Genomic DNA, 15,223 nt, shown 5'->3' on the forward strand with positions numbered 1-15,223 from the left:
GGAGTTAATTTCTGGAATGAACTCTGTTTTTTTTTAGGTTTTTATATGGAGTTCATTTCTGGAATGAACTCTGTTTTTTTAGGTTTTTATATGGAGTTCATTTCTGGAATGAACTCTGTTTTTTTAGCTTTATATATGGAGTTCATTTATGGAATGAACTCTGTTTTTTTTAGGTGATTTCTGAAAAAAATAAGTAGAAATTAACTGGAGTTCATTTTGAATAATGAACTGTTAAAAAAAACGGAAGACTATTTTTGTCAAGTTAAATATTTTTAAATAATTATGGACCAAACAGTAAAAGAGTTTGACCAAAGGACTAAACAGACATGGACCCACCTAAAAAAGTACCAAACGATATTTTTCCCTACGAAAAATCCAGCAAAACATCCTTCGTAAAAATAAAATAACTTGTCGAGGCACCTGTAAATGTAATAGAGTATACACGCGCGTCATTTTAACAAAATGATGTATGAATTACAGAATCACTAATATCCACATTTCTTTTGTTTATATATCTAGCCAGGTTTCTTTTTGGCGCCACTGATTTAACAAACTTGACTACTCTTGAGATACATTAAAGCCGAAATTCTCTCTTCTTTATACTACTTTCTTGAAATGATTACCCTCATCATTCACACCTCCACTTGATATATGCTGTCCTCAAATTAGGGTTTCTAATTAAAACAGCCCAAAACCCTTTATAATAGGATTCTAAATCCCCATGATTACTTAGCTAGATTTTGTTGAGTGATCCGATTAAATTTTTAGCTACAAGTTGTTTTTCTTGTTGGGTCGAGATCGTCTGTGCTACTGCTTGTGTGTGCCCTATGTGCTATACCAATAGAAACACGCCACATCATTCCTCTCATTAACCATGACTAACTAAATAGATTTTCTATTTATACAACACTAATCGATTAGGAAAGATAATTAATTAGTTAAAGAAGATATTACAAATCCAAGAGAAAATACTGTGTTTCCATTGGTGTGGCACATAGGGCACACCCAAGCAGTGGCACAGACGATCTGGACCCTTTCTTGTTAGGATTCCGTTCCTTGCATTTCGTTTTCATTTAATTCCGAACTTAAATTTTCAGGGTATCAATTAATTAAAATGAGTTCATAGCAATATTTATATAGAGAGATCAGATCTTGTTAGGGTTTTTTTAGTTCAATAAAATCACAAGTGGTAGATTTAATAATTTGTATATTAACTATCTGATTAAATTAAAATGAGTGATTATTGATTTGATTAATTAAATACTCCAATTATTCGATCGAAGTTACAGTTGAAAAATTTACAGTCAATCTCTCTCTCTTCTTATTCTTCTTCTTCTCTAGTTAATATTGTTCATCTCCTCGGATCTCTAGTTATTACGCCCTTTAAATTCACTCTTCTTTTATTATTTCATTTCATGGGTTTCACATTCAATACTTAAAAATCGCCCCCATTAGAAATTGAAGTTGAGCAGTGAAAGAGTTGATGAAGCAGTAGTCAATTCAGTGGCGTGGGTTATCATCTTCTTTATGATCTTTACAAGGTAAAGTTTGGTTCTCTTTATGATTTATACTTTAATTCTAGCTTTATTTCATATCATTGTCAGTTGGTTGCAAACCCAATGTAAGTCCTTATTTCCACTATACATTCACATGTTTGAATAGTAAAAAGTGCTTAGTAATGGTGGGAATTGGAATCCCATATGAGTAGATATGGGTTTTGTTTTTACTTTTATAGTTTGATTTCAGTCATTCACTTTTTTCAGTCCTAGGTACTTTATTTTCTAATCTGAATTGAGCTTCATCCTGTCTCACCCTACTCTGTTTTTGTTCAATTCTGCTTTGATAAATTTGGCATTTCTCTAGTCTCCCATGTGACAAAAGTTTTTATAGATCTTATCCTGATGTACTCCCACTTTGGGTGTTCCTTGATTCTTTTTGAGCTTCGTCTTTAATTTGATTCTGTTGCTTCATTTTTATTTTTTTTCCCATGGGATTTACAGTTTGGAGAATGTCTCGACCGCTTCAACGAGGTCATTCTTCTTGGAATTCTCTTAGTAAAGAAGACGTAAAGGATAAAGAAGACGACGATAGAACACGTTCACCTCGGGATCATACGAGTTTATTCTTGCGTTATCTTACTAGTTTATTTTTCCTAGACAATTCTAATTCTTCGAAAGTTGATAACGGATTTGGATCAGACACATTCACTATGGGAGGTTCTAAAAATCGTCAAAACATTATAATGGTGTTTCTTAGATTCAGCTTAGTTTTAATTGTACTGGTTGCAGTTTTTGGGTCTCTTTGGTGGGCAATTTCCATCTCTACTACATCGAGAGGTGTTATCTTTAAGGGTTACAGGAGGCTTCAGGAGCATCTCGTTTCTGATCTTATTGACATTGGAGAGATCTCTTTAGGTCCATCAAGGTTAAAGGAGTTGGAATTCTGTTCCGAGGAGTCTGAGAACTACGTTCCTTGTTTTAACGTTTCCGAGAATCTAGTTTCGGGTTATTCTGATGGTGGTGAATTTGGCCGTTTTTGTGGAGTTCAATTTAAACAGAATTGTTTGGTTCTTCCTCCACTGAATTACAGAATACCTCTCAGGTGGCCTACTGGAAGAGATGTAATCTGGGTTGCAAATGTTAAAATTACTGCGCAAGAGGTTCTTTCCTCCGGAAGCTTGACCAAGAGGTTGGCATCAGTTATTTTTTCTTCATAACCTTAATCGAACTATGCGGCTTATTGTATATTTGTTGAAACTGATATGTCTGATGCGCATTCCGTCCATATCATTATAGGATGATGATGTTGGAGGAAGATCAAATATCCTTCTGCTCAGACTCGCTTATGTTTGATGGGGTTGAAGATTACTCACATCAAATTGCTGAAATGATTGGATTGAGAAATGAATCTTATTTGATCCAGGCTGGGGTAAGTAATTGCTTGATTTCTTGAAGAATACTCGAATTAGTGCAGTCTGCAATTTCTGTTCTGCCTCCACATTTTACTTCATTTGCAACCTTTCTGAACATTCTCCTGTTTGATTGCTGTTAACTGTCGCTTAGAGACACTGCACTAGATATAACATGCACATAACTTGGACTTGGAGTGTTTCTCCTCTAATCCCTCCTGATCCTGCCTGTAGGGCATCAGTTAGTTTCCGAAATTTAGTATTAATTTTGTAGTATGGGACGGAATTTTGCAATTCCTCTTGTGAAACTTTCCATGCTAAGAGGTATTTTAGGCATAACAAGGAGAAAAAAACTGAACTAATACAATTACTCATCTTGGTTTACTTACGCTGTTCTAAGCTTAGCAACTTTAGGGGCTGTTCCATTTTTGCAGGTTAGAACTGTTCTGGATATAGGGTGTGGTTACGGTAGCTTTGGAGCGCATCTCTTTTCAAAGCAACTGATAACTATGTGTGTTGCCAACTACGAGGCTTCAGGTAGTCAAGTTCAGCTAACTCTAGAAAGAGGTCTTCCTGCAATGATCGGTTCTTTCGCTTCGAAGCAATTGCCATATCCATCTCTTTCTTTTGATATGTTACATTGCGCGAGATGTGGGGTTGATTGGGATGAGAAAGGTACCAAATTTGAGCTATTCTAGAATAATTTGTCTCTCTTATGTGACTCACATGCAGAAGAGTTTACATGTGGATGATGTAATAGTGTTTATTTATCTTCGTCTGATCCCTACCGGCTTGGGTACAAAAAATAGCTGCTCGAGTTCCATAACATATATCGGGTGCAGAACATCTGTTAGCCTCATTTTTAAAGTTGTTTTCCCTCATTACTTTTTCCCCTTTGGTGCCTAGAATGGGAATTAGAACATGACAGTTTACCTGCATGTTATATTGTGCTCTGCAGATGGCATATTACTAGTTGAGGCCGATAGAGTTTTAAGGCCAGGCGGATACTTCGTATGGACTTCCCCAATCACAAGTTCGCAGGGTTCACATCATAGCAAAGAGAATCAGAGAAAGTGGACATTTGTTCGCAGCCTTGCAGAAAATCTTTGCTGGGAGATGTTGTCACAACAAGATGAAACCGTTGTGTGGAAGAAGACGAGTAAAAGAGATTGTTATGCTTCACGGTAAGCATCCACTTTAAAACACATCCAATTATTTGTCAGTTTAGAATTAAACTGTGTTACTCTTTAGATGCAAAGTGAAACTACTGTGAATTTTCACCTGATTATCAGTTGCCTCATCATTTATCTCTAGGAAACCTGGTTCTGGACCATCTATCTGCAGTAAGGGACATGATGTCGAGACTCCGTATTATCTACCTCTCCAGCCTTGCATTGGAGCAACACTGAGCCAACGATGGATTCCTATAGAAATGCGAACTACCTGGCCTTCTAGGGCTAAATTGACCTCCACTGAACTCGATATTTATGGTAATGCATATTTTCTCTCTTCCTTTTCGTCTTGTTCTTATGGGATGCTATTGGCATGTGCCCGGACAAACAGTAGTATTCTATACTCTCACAAGGATACTTCTTGCATCCCAGTTCCTCGGTTCCAATTTTACTTATGAGTTGCCTTTTATGTTTATCAGGTGTGCATTCAGATGATTTTATTGAGGATGGCTTGAACTGGAATTTAGCAATATCTAATTATTGGTCCCTGCTCTCCCCACTTATATTCTCAGACCATCCAAAGAGACCGGGTGACGAGGACCCAACCCCTCCCTTTAATATGCTTAGGAATGTGCTAGATATGAATGCACGATATGGTGGGTTTAACTCAGCCTTGCTGGAAGCAGAAAAAACTGTGTGGGTCATGAATGTGGTCCCTAAAACCACCTCTAACCACCTTCCGCTAATCCTTGATAGAGGCTTCATCGGTGTATTACATGATTGGTATGTGTCACTCCTTTCCCTCCCTCCCCCACTCATTTTATGTGAATGTTTCCGGTTGCTAAAGAAGACTAACATTGAGAAACCTCATGCGTTTGATAGTTAAATATCTACCTGATCTATGGCGTTGGTACCTTGTCATTTTGTGATTTCCTTAAGTCAATGTTGTGGATGCAGGTGTGAGCCATTTCCGTCATATCCAAGAACTTACGATATGGTCCATGCTGAAGGATTGTTATCGCTTCATTCCAACCACTTACATAGGTGCCCCATGCTTGACTTATTCATCGAGATAGATCGGCTACTTCGACCAGAGGTACCCTTTTCTACCATTGCAGCCTCTTTTGTAATTCAGTATCTGGATAATTTGACCCTAGTAGGCTGGTAACTTGAAATTTATATGCAATAGAAACAACCAAGTGAATTTTAATACCTGAACTGAAGCCATATCTCTGATTGCTATGATAGTTGTCGTAAGTCATAGACTTCATGGAAATCCTAAATATCATCTTGGACTTTTCCTACAACCAAGCATTGCTGTTTCGAATGAGCTAACATCGTGGAATGAAATGCAGGGTTGGGTGCTATTCCGTGACAAAGCTTCTCTCATAGGAACAGCAAGAACTCTTGTGACAAGCTTGAGATGGGAGGCACGGGTGGTAGAAATCGAGAGTAATAGTGATGAGAGACTGCTTGTCTGCCAAAAACCTTTCTTCAAGAGAGACTAAATGAAGTAAATACACATTCCAAAGTGAGAAAAAAGAGGTACATAAAGAACTATTCATTTATTTTCATAAAGTGAGAGCCGTGAACCAGCGGAGCCCCGGAAGACAGTAAGGTTGTCCATAATACTTATATGTAATTACAGGAACAAAATTCAGGTAAGGGAATTGAGGGATCAAAAGGATTTTGAGTTTTCCCTGTTACATCTCTCCATTTGTAACAACATAAATCAAGATTGTATTTCAAATCAAATTATTCATAAAGTATAGTAGGAAAAAATAAATGATCCCTTTTATATAAGATAAAGATAATACAATTGCATCGTACTTCCTTTTTTGTTTTTTCCTAGTAGAGTGCCCGTGCTGGCTCAGATTGGTTATCCCAGAAATGAAGCCCAAGTGCACCTCAGATTGGTAGTCCCAAACTCGTTTAGATTTCGTTCTCACAAATCTCACTAAAGAGAATTTGAAAGAACTGTGTTTCTCATAATAATTAATTTTCCATGAAGGCTGGTTGGTGTATTTGTTGTCGATAACAATCTCTAGGTTTCAGGAACAAAAAGGTTTCCTTTATTGATTTCTTAGCTAATGGTAGAACAAGATGATGCAATAAATAGCTAACAAAGGTGTTGACTTAGCACAACTGCTTCTTATGACTAAGGAAACACTAACATGGTTAGAATAGATTCAAATCTAGAAACTTCTAAATCTACGGAATGTTACATCCCTCGAGTTGGTGCATAGATATCAATCATGCCCAATTTGCCAATTAATGGGTGGCTGGCATGCACGGCAGACGACAAATTGCTCCTTCTTCTAGCTTTTCCTTTATTGAAATGTTTATCGATTTTTACTGGATTCTCTCCAATGCTTATAGCTATCTTGTTGTCGCAATACAACTTCATTAGTTTACACATAGGTACGAATAATTCTTCAATGATTTTCTCAAACCATATTAGCTCACATATTCCAGTAGCCATTGCCATCACGTTTTGTTTTTTTATGCTCCTCCAAGTGACTAGATTTCTTCAACATACGTAACATAACCAGAGGTTGACTTTCGATCTTCAATTGAACCAGCCCAATCTGCGTCAGTATAAGCTTCAATTCCTCTTTGCTCGTTAAAGAACAAGCCTCATCCAAGTGATCCTTTTAAATATCTAACAATCATGTTGACAACGTCCAAGTGTTCTCTTCGTGGAGAATGCATAAAATGGCTCACCAACCTAACAACGAAAGCGATGTCAGGGCGAATATGGGAAAAATAGATTAGTTTCCAACTAGACTTTGGTCTCTGGTTGTATCAACTGCTTGCCTTCCCTTTGAGCTCCTAGTTTAACATTAGCATTGATTGCTGTCTCGACCGGTTTACAACCACTCAAACCAGCCTCATGAAGAAGATCCACCACATACTTGCATTGAGCTACCGAGATACCCTCTTTTGATCTTGCAACTTCTATAGGCAGAAAATATTTTAACGATCCCAAGTCCTTGATCTCGAACCCTCAGTTGTTAGCAACCCGTCCTCTGGTTGATGTGGTTTACCGAGGCTATGATACCGAGATTGACTTTGTTTTCCCACCAAATATTTTTCTTTCAATTGTGGGAACGTATGATTTTCAAATGTGTCAGTTGTCAAATTTTGAGACCAAGCCTAAGTACTTTAGGAGATTAGAATCAACACATTTGCTTAGGAATGACCATCACCTTCATTATGTTCAACTGTGTAAGTCAAACCTGGTTGACTTTAAAGATTCCCAATTATTTAGGTTATTATCATGTGCTTTAAAATTCTTAATTGAGTTTTTACAGACTTTACAGCTTAAACCTTCGGATCTTGCTAATGAGGAAATCCATCCTAAAGAGATTTATCCATACCCATTTATAAAACCTAAGCCTGAACCAGATTTAGATTTAGTTGTCTTAAATAAAACCTTAGATAAGGTTGTGCTCGGTTTGTTCATTCTTGTGGCCTATTGTTGTTCCCTTTTATTTGTGTTAGCTATATTTGGTTTGATGACCCACAATTGTTCCGACTATTGCTATATGATTTTATGTGGTGACTAACTCTACCGAAGTCTGGCTGAAGACAATAAACTTAACGGTCTATGAGAGGAAACTCATACTTTTGGTAATGTTGATGAAGTCCCTCTGGAGGACCCGATTGTTGTTGTACATTAATAAGTTTTTGTTTTTATTTTTATTTTCTTTCTTATCCTCTGGCGAAGGATTGTTACGCCTCATCCAGGAACTATCTTTTTCACTTACCTCTTTATTCCTATTGTTATCTATATTTTTGGTATTGCACTTTAATTTGAAACATTGAGGACGATGTTAGCTTTAAGTTTGGGGGTAAGGGAGAAAATTTTAAAGTCGCGTAGTATCTGTTTAGCTAAGTTTACATAATTTTTCTCACCGTAAAGATGGAAATTAGAATTGCTAGGGAATTTGACTTTCTAGACAGACAGTAAAAAATTTGACATTCTTGAGAGGATATAGAGAAACTGACATTTTGGAGAGGAAATAACCTTTGAGAGGGTTGTGATGGACCTAAACATCCATGCTGGAGAGACAATTAATCCAGAAGGAAATGCCAGAAAGACAAATCAACCTCATCATAATAGTCTTAATTACTGGAATATGACTTTCTCTCAAGAGAAACTTATCATCATCAACAAGCGGAACATTCAAAATCAATGAAGAAAGTTGAAGACGTTCAAGGTTTATAAGAAACAATACAAGAAAGAACAAAATTTATAATCAAAGTTGAAGACTTAGTTACAAGAGCAAAGAAAATCAAATGATGTAAGTTGATGAATTTTATGACACCAAGATATTACAGGTTGTGAAGATTCAAGTAGTAAAGTCCTTCTCTCTTGGCCATGTTAATATTAGTTTTGTAATTATCGTAGTTGCAATTTTCCTCCAAAAAAATTAAATTAAAAATTACTGAAAATCAAAAAGAAAAAGAAAATATATAAAAAGAATTGCATTTTGTAGTCAATTGTTCAACAAGGCCATGGAGAAGAAGAATCTATAAAGAAAATTTAAGCAAGAAGAAATTGAGGAGAAAAGATAATACAATGTCAAAGTTCTATGAAGTTCAAGAGTTTATCATCAACAGTTGAAGCCGAAGACGACATGAAGCAATATGATAAAGTCGGGAAAAAATGCATAGTGCTTGCTCTATTAGTCCGCTTTCCATCTGGCACAAAATCTATCTGGCACTGGTTCAACTCATCACACATACTCTCTCTCAATCCGCTGTTGAGTGGATAAGACCAGCTGTTGAGCGGGTCTGTCTCCCGATGTTAATGCCACTGCGGAGTGGACAACTCTCCGTTGTTGAGTGGTAAAATCTCTCACAATGTTGTTACAGTTGTTTAACAGATCTCTCTCTTCCAGTTGTTGAACGGATCTCTCCAGTTGTTTAGAGGGTGCACTGATAGATGCTTTTCTCTTGCACTCTAATTACTTGGCGATAGGTTGAGAAAATTTATGTCCTCATATATCTATGGATACTTGTGACTAGTTAGGTTTTGTGGTACACCTCTTGTATACCCTCCCGAGACTATAACTCGGCCATTAGGTCCACCTAGGGATTTAAAGGCTAGTTGCACACGCTAAGTGCAATCGTGATACCTGCGACAGTGAGTTGGGACATTTGTTTTTGCTCGAGGACAAGCAAAATATAGGTTTGAGGGTATTTGATAGACACAAATTTGTGTCTTAATTAGTACTGATAATATATATTGTCGGTGCTTATATTTGTACTAATTTGGGCATCTTTTTCTTTTTTGTAGGTACATGAATAAAATGGGATATGACTCGAGAAACAGTTAAAATTGGGCATGTGCATAGAAAATATGGACTTTGGAAGGGAACAAAGAGTGATACAAATTGGTCGAACCGTTGACGTAACTGCAACAATGTCGACACCTTGATTTATCCGTCATTTTATCCGATTAAAGAAATCCAAATGAGTTAGGGTTTGCAAAAGGACGAATTAAGAAAGAATTGCCTACATGCATCACAAAAATAAATACTTGAAGATTTGGAGATTTGAGAAAATAAATGGCATGAAAGGGAAATAATCCAAAATATTCTCTCACATATGGGTATTATTTTCCTTTAAATGGTGTAAAGTGATGCAGAAAGGGACGATGTGGCACATTGCCATTGGGTAATTGGTTTATCACTTAACACATGAAAAACTTTTATTGGGATGACGATGTAATGATGGGAATTAAAATGGAAGGTACGATTCTTCGGGCCCTATATATACCGTGTTATTCAATCAAGGAAAGGAGTCCAGAGTCTGAGAAAAATAGTAGAGTTTTTATTTCATGCTTATGATTTTATTTTGTAATAATGAAGTAATTTCTCCATTGGGGTTAAGGAGGAAACCATTTTTATTATGTAATAACATTCAGGTATTTTCTATCGAAATACTTTTTCGTGGAATTAATGTTTTATTAATTTTTCTTCTAAAATGCTTCGTTCTTATTGGTTTTGAATAATCTTCGATTGTTAATGTTTTATAAGCGAAAGAAGTTATACATTTTTGATTGACAATGGAAATTAACGTCATATTTTCCGAGATGTACATGTTTGGTCATAAATCCTCTTGAGTGATAATATGAGTATTTCCTAGTGATAAATTAATATTTTACATAATTAACTTGGTGGATTCCGAAAACCCTGGTTCACTTTTATTTTTGTCTTTATTTAATTTTATTTGGTTCAATTAATATTTTCAATTAAGTCTTATTTGTTTCATATAATTTAATTAGAAATTAAATATAACAATTAATTATTCCATGTGGATCGACCCGTACTTGTATACTGTCCGATAGACAATCGTGCACTTGCGGTTTATAATTAAAATTCCATCAAGTTTTTGATGCCACTGCCAGGGGAAAAAAGTTGTTATTTTTATTTTCTGTTAATTTGTAAATCTTAGGATAGATTAGATTTGTTTTGTTTTCTTTATTTTATTTTATTTTCTAGATTTTATTTGTGGGTATATTTTTATTTTTGGTGTGCATGTTTAACTGCATTAAAGGTGAAAATGAAATTTGGCTGCCAAAAAGTAAGTAAGATAATTTCATTTTTTATTTTTATTTATTTTTGTAAATATTTATATTAGGATTCTCTAGATTTTGTTTTATTGTACATAACTAGATTAGGATTTTATTTTATTTTCCTTATTAAAAAAAATACACGTGGACCCACCAATTGCATCTCAGATTATCGAATTTAGTAAAAATCGTGGAATAGTAAGCTGAACCCGTGCCGTGGGACTTATGGGAGTTACCATCCGAAATTATACAAGATTTATCCTAGTACCTTTACCAGTCTTTGATTGTATGTGTTAGAGCATTGCTCGATCGAACTCACAAGTGTTTCTATCTTACGCTTGTTGTCAAATTTAGTTGTCAAGTCTCGGATTAGGATAAAAGTTTGTAGTTGAGATTCGGATATCACTGCGTTCTACCGTTTGAAGGCGAAGATCTACAGGAGGTCAGGAGCTCTTAAGAACTTATTCAACAAAGGTAAGTGAAGACTGAACCACCTATTTCTCAAGTTTTCACCTTTCTATCTATGAGACATTGTCGCATGACTAATTAGACAGTACATGCATAACATAAATTTTGATCCAGGTTTATCTTGAATATCGTTCTGGAAATATGCTAAGCTTAAGAACATTTGTCCATACTTGATGAATTTGGTTAAAAACAATTTATTGTTCATGACCTAAACTATGATTCAAGATTTAATCTTTTGAAAATAGCCTGGAACAGTGATATGTGTCATTGATGTTATTCAGGAATGTTTCAAATTAATTATTAGAGAGATATAAAACTACTGTAAATCTGGATACATGATAGTATGCATACCAGTTCACATACTGGGAGAACTGTTATAAAAATCCAGAGTCGCAATACATATACCCAGTACACGTACCGACGTAGATATAGTTAGGCACCGACTTTTTGGTATGGTATCCATACCATAAAAAGTATGTGGACTCGTGAACTAGGAAGGTACGCATACCTAGTATGCAAAGCGGAAAAGATCTGTTGGTTTCAAAATTGGAAAGGTACGCATACCCAGTACGCATACCATAAAAGATTTGTGAGTTCCTGAACTTATTTTTTTCTTAAGCGTACACATACCAGGTATACATACTATGACAAGAATATTCACGGACAGGTACAATACACGTACTTACCCTGTCGAATACTTTAAGATGCATCAAAATTATTTCTATGAAATAATCGACATTTGAATAACTCTCTAAGAACACATCTAGACATGATTGATCACATTTGTGACTTGATAGACGCATTTATGTGTCTATTATATCTCAATTGTATATATTGTTAGTGCTCGATTTTATACTTATTTGGTTATTTTATGTCTTTGTAGGTGTTTTTGGAGAAATAAGCTTTTGCGGGAAAATTGGCTCAAAAAGTGGTATTTGCGCTCGTGGGAGAAAATTACTATTCGGACTCTCAGTTTTGATAAGGGGCACCTCAAATGATAAGGGGTACTCAATTGCTATTCGCACCCCTTCAGTGGATAGGGGCACTCCACCTCATGACTTTCATACGAACATAAAATGGCGGGAAATTTGTTTGGTTTCTGCGTGAACTTCTGAAGATGGACTTGACCAAGATTGTTATATATTTCTTCATGGGAATGATATGGTACTACCCTGATTCATCAAAACAGGGTTGGTAAGACTTGTAGATACGAAGAAAAAGGGACAGAAACCGAGTTTAGGTAAAACAGGGAAGTTCAAGTTTTTTCGGGTATTTGTTGCTATATTTATGGAAGTTATGTGGGAGATATTCTCGAGAACTTGATCACAAAAGGGAAGAGGAGATAAACAGGGGAAGTGTGTACGGTGCTTAGATGAAAGAATACGAGAGTTTCTCCGGTTGGAAGTAAAACAGGGACGTGCATGTTTCGAGTTTTCTTTATCTTGATTTGGAGAATATTTGGAAGATTATGTGAAGATTGTGAGATGATATGAACCCTCAGATTTATTTTATACGCCGAGTAGAGCTTGGATAACTGCATGAGACGCGTACAAAGAGTTTGGAAAGAAAGGAAAAGCCGAGACTTTTGGTTGAAGAAAAAGGAGATTTCTTGGAGATTAAATCGACCTGTGGTCTATAAAAGGAGTTGGGATAACTCATAGAAGGGGAACGAAACCTTAGGAGAAGTTTAGAACACCACAGAGCTCCAGAGATCGAGTTGCAGGAAAATACAATATTCTGCTGCTGCTGCTGAAGAAGAAGAACACGAAGAACATTGACCCACAAGCATCTGTCGCAGAACACTATCGTTATTCAACAGCAGAACCCATCTATCGTTTATCAACAGTAATTGCATTAGGTCTTTAGCTACTGTTTCCTCTTTGTAACAGAGATTCTGCAACACCTTCACACTGTTGCGAATCGGCTGTGTTATCACTTTTTCACCTTCTTGTACACTTTTGAGCTATAAAAACATACTTTGAGAATATGGTTAATATGAGGAGATAAACCCCATTGATGAGGCGATAGAGGAAGCTATTTTTCCAACAAAAGGTGGTATATTCTATTTTATCTTTTTATTTGCAATAATTATATGATTATTTGCCTTGAACTATTATTGAATATGATTTTTATTTGAGTGATTATGATTTATTTTGATGGAGTATGCTTAGTTTTAAGACTTTTGATGCTTCATACTTGGTATTTACAATTATTACTTTTGAAAATCTACTTGTTGCAATATTTTAGAATCAAATTAAACGAGAAAATTGCATAAATATAAGTATTGGTTTAATCACTTTGAACTTGGAAAATAGTGGAATCTTAGCCTCAGTGTTTCTTTTAATATTGATATCATCTTTGATTGAGTTTGATATAATTTTTAGTGAGTTTTCCATTTTAATATTAGAATTTAAGTCTAATTAATATCCTTCACAAGTCTGAGAATCGAACCACTTTTACCACTATCTACAAATCACATCAATTTTTGGCGCCGCTGCCGGGGACTTGTTTTTAGGGTTTTAGATTTATTTATTTTTTATTTTATTTTTGTTCTTTTTTATGTTTTTGGGTATTTATCTTGTGTCTACAGGTTCTGGATCATAAAGAAAATTGAGCCAAAGAGTTTGGTGATTTCATAAAGACTTGGATCTAAAGATTAAAGGAAAAAGAACAGAAAAGAAGACAATTTTATTTTAGACAATTTTAGTTTAGGGTTTGTTTATTTTCTTTTAGAAAAAAAAACTGTAGTAGGGTTTATTATTTTTGTAATTATTCTTTACTTTTTGGACTTTTGGACTTTGGGACATTATTTTTTTATTACCCTACGAAAGGGTACTTTAAATATAAAATGTTTGCAGAGAAGGAGGACAATTACGATATTGTCTCTGCACCTTGGGTTCGTACACTTGACATCGGAGTCAGTGACCCGAGTCGACTACAACCGATTCATTCCCCGTATGGAACGGGAGGTAAGATTCTAAACACTCGTGAATCCCCTGTCAGCGAGGTACTGGACTCCTTCGTATGCATATATGTTGAGGACTGAATACAGACATTTATTTTTCTAGTAAAGGGAAAGGCCTGGCCATACAAGATAAGGGTTCGGATTTCATCACCGTTCTCTTCTTGCCCGCTTTAGGAACACTAACCTACGCGAACCTAAGCCTAAAATTTTGACTAGAACGAGGCCGATAGGGTAACGAGCTTAACAGGAAAGTCATTCGAAAAATATTGGTTACTCTTTTAAGCATACTTCGAAGTTCTTGACGGTTTCTGTAAATTGAATACGTGACTGCGCCGCCTTGTAATACCGGTGAGGCCTTGGGTATCAAAGCTCCACCAAGCTTCCCTCGCCTCTATTCAACTTACGTTAACTCGGATTGATTCCAGAGGGGTTTGCTTAAATTGTAACGAATTCCCGCTCAAAGGATTAGAAGCTGGTCTAGAAACAATCTAAGTGGAGTCACCATGCTTTTTGTTTGCTAGAAATCAATAGGTTTGATTTGGTTGAGTCGGCCTTGATCTGTGTTTGCTTACCCTTCCAATTTAGAAAATTATATTGTATGCCTGAACGTAAAAGAGACGCACTAGGTAGATTTGTTAAAGAGAAACCTAATAGTTCGAAGCGTCTCGATTACCTTAATCTAGAGAGTCCGACTTTTGAAGAGTCTGTTTTTGAACGTACTTTGACTGAGGAGAGAATCCATGTTGCTCCGATAGCGCCAGAAATGGCAACTTTGAAAGCTTTGTTGAACCCAACCAGGACTACTCGTCCTTCGTGTATTAAGTTAGCTGAAACGGAGGCACCCTATGAACTGAAACCTGGGACCTTACAGATGCTCCCAATATTTTTAGGGAAAGAAAATGAAAACCCTTATTACCATGTTAGGGATTTTGAGGAAATTTGTCGTACTCTAAGAATTAGAGGCTTAGATGATGATGCTTTGAAGCTTAGGTTATTCCTATTTTTCCGGAAAGATAAGGCCAAGTCGTGGCTATATAGTTTGGACTCCGAGTCAATTGAGACATATGAACAACTTACATCTGCCTTTTTCAATAAGTTTTTCCCTAGGCACAAAACATTGTCTATTA

The 15,223-nt window shown here is 36.0% G+C and overlaps 1 protein-coding gene across 2 annotated transcripts; it reads left to right on the forward strand.

The window, feature by feature from the left end:
• The first annotated feature begins 1,159 nt into the window (after nt 1–1,159).
• Nucleotides 1,160–5,908, forward strand: LOC113347339 (probable pectin methyltransferase QUA2). 2 transcript variants are annotated; one of them, XM_026590980.1, is made up of 9 exons: nt 1,160–1,541; nt 2,001–2,688; nt 2,796–2,928; nt 3,343–3,583; nt 3,867–4,092; nt 4,223–4,398; nt 4,560–4,863; nt 5,038–5,176; nt 5,436–5,908. In XM_026590980.1, the coding sequence occupies exons 2-9, from the start codon at nt 2,009–2,011 to the stop codon at nt 5,586–5,588; spliced, it is 2,052 nt and encodes a 683-aa protein (XP_026446765.1). In that variant the 5' UTR covers nt 1,160–1,541; nt 2,001–2,008; the 3' UTR covers nt 5,589–5,908. The 2 variants fall into 2 exon arrangements, with proteins under 2 accessions (XP_026446765.1, XP_026446764.1); XM_026590979.1 differs by lacking the exon at nt 1,160–1,541 and having other exon boundaries at nt 1,693–2,688.
• Nucleotides 5,909–15,223: the final 9,315 nt, after the last annotated feature.

Source organism: Papaver somniferum, chromosome 2 (genome assembly GCF_003573695.1).
Source record: "Papaver somniferum cultivar HN1 chromosome 2, ASM357369v1, whole genome shotgun sequence".
In the NCBI taxonomy this organism is placed as follows: Eukaryota; Viridiplantae; Streptophyta; class Magnoliopsida; order Ranunculales; family Papaveraceae; genus Papaver; species Papaver somniferum.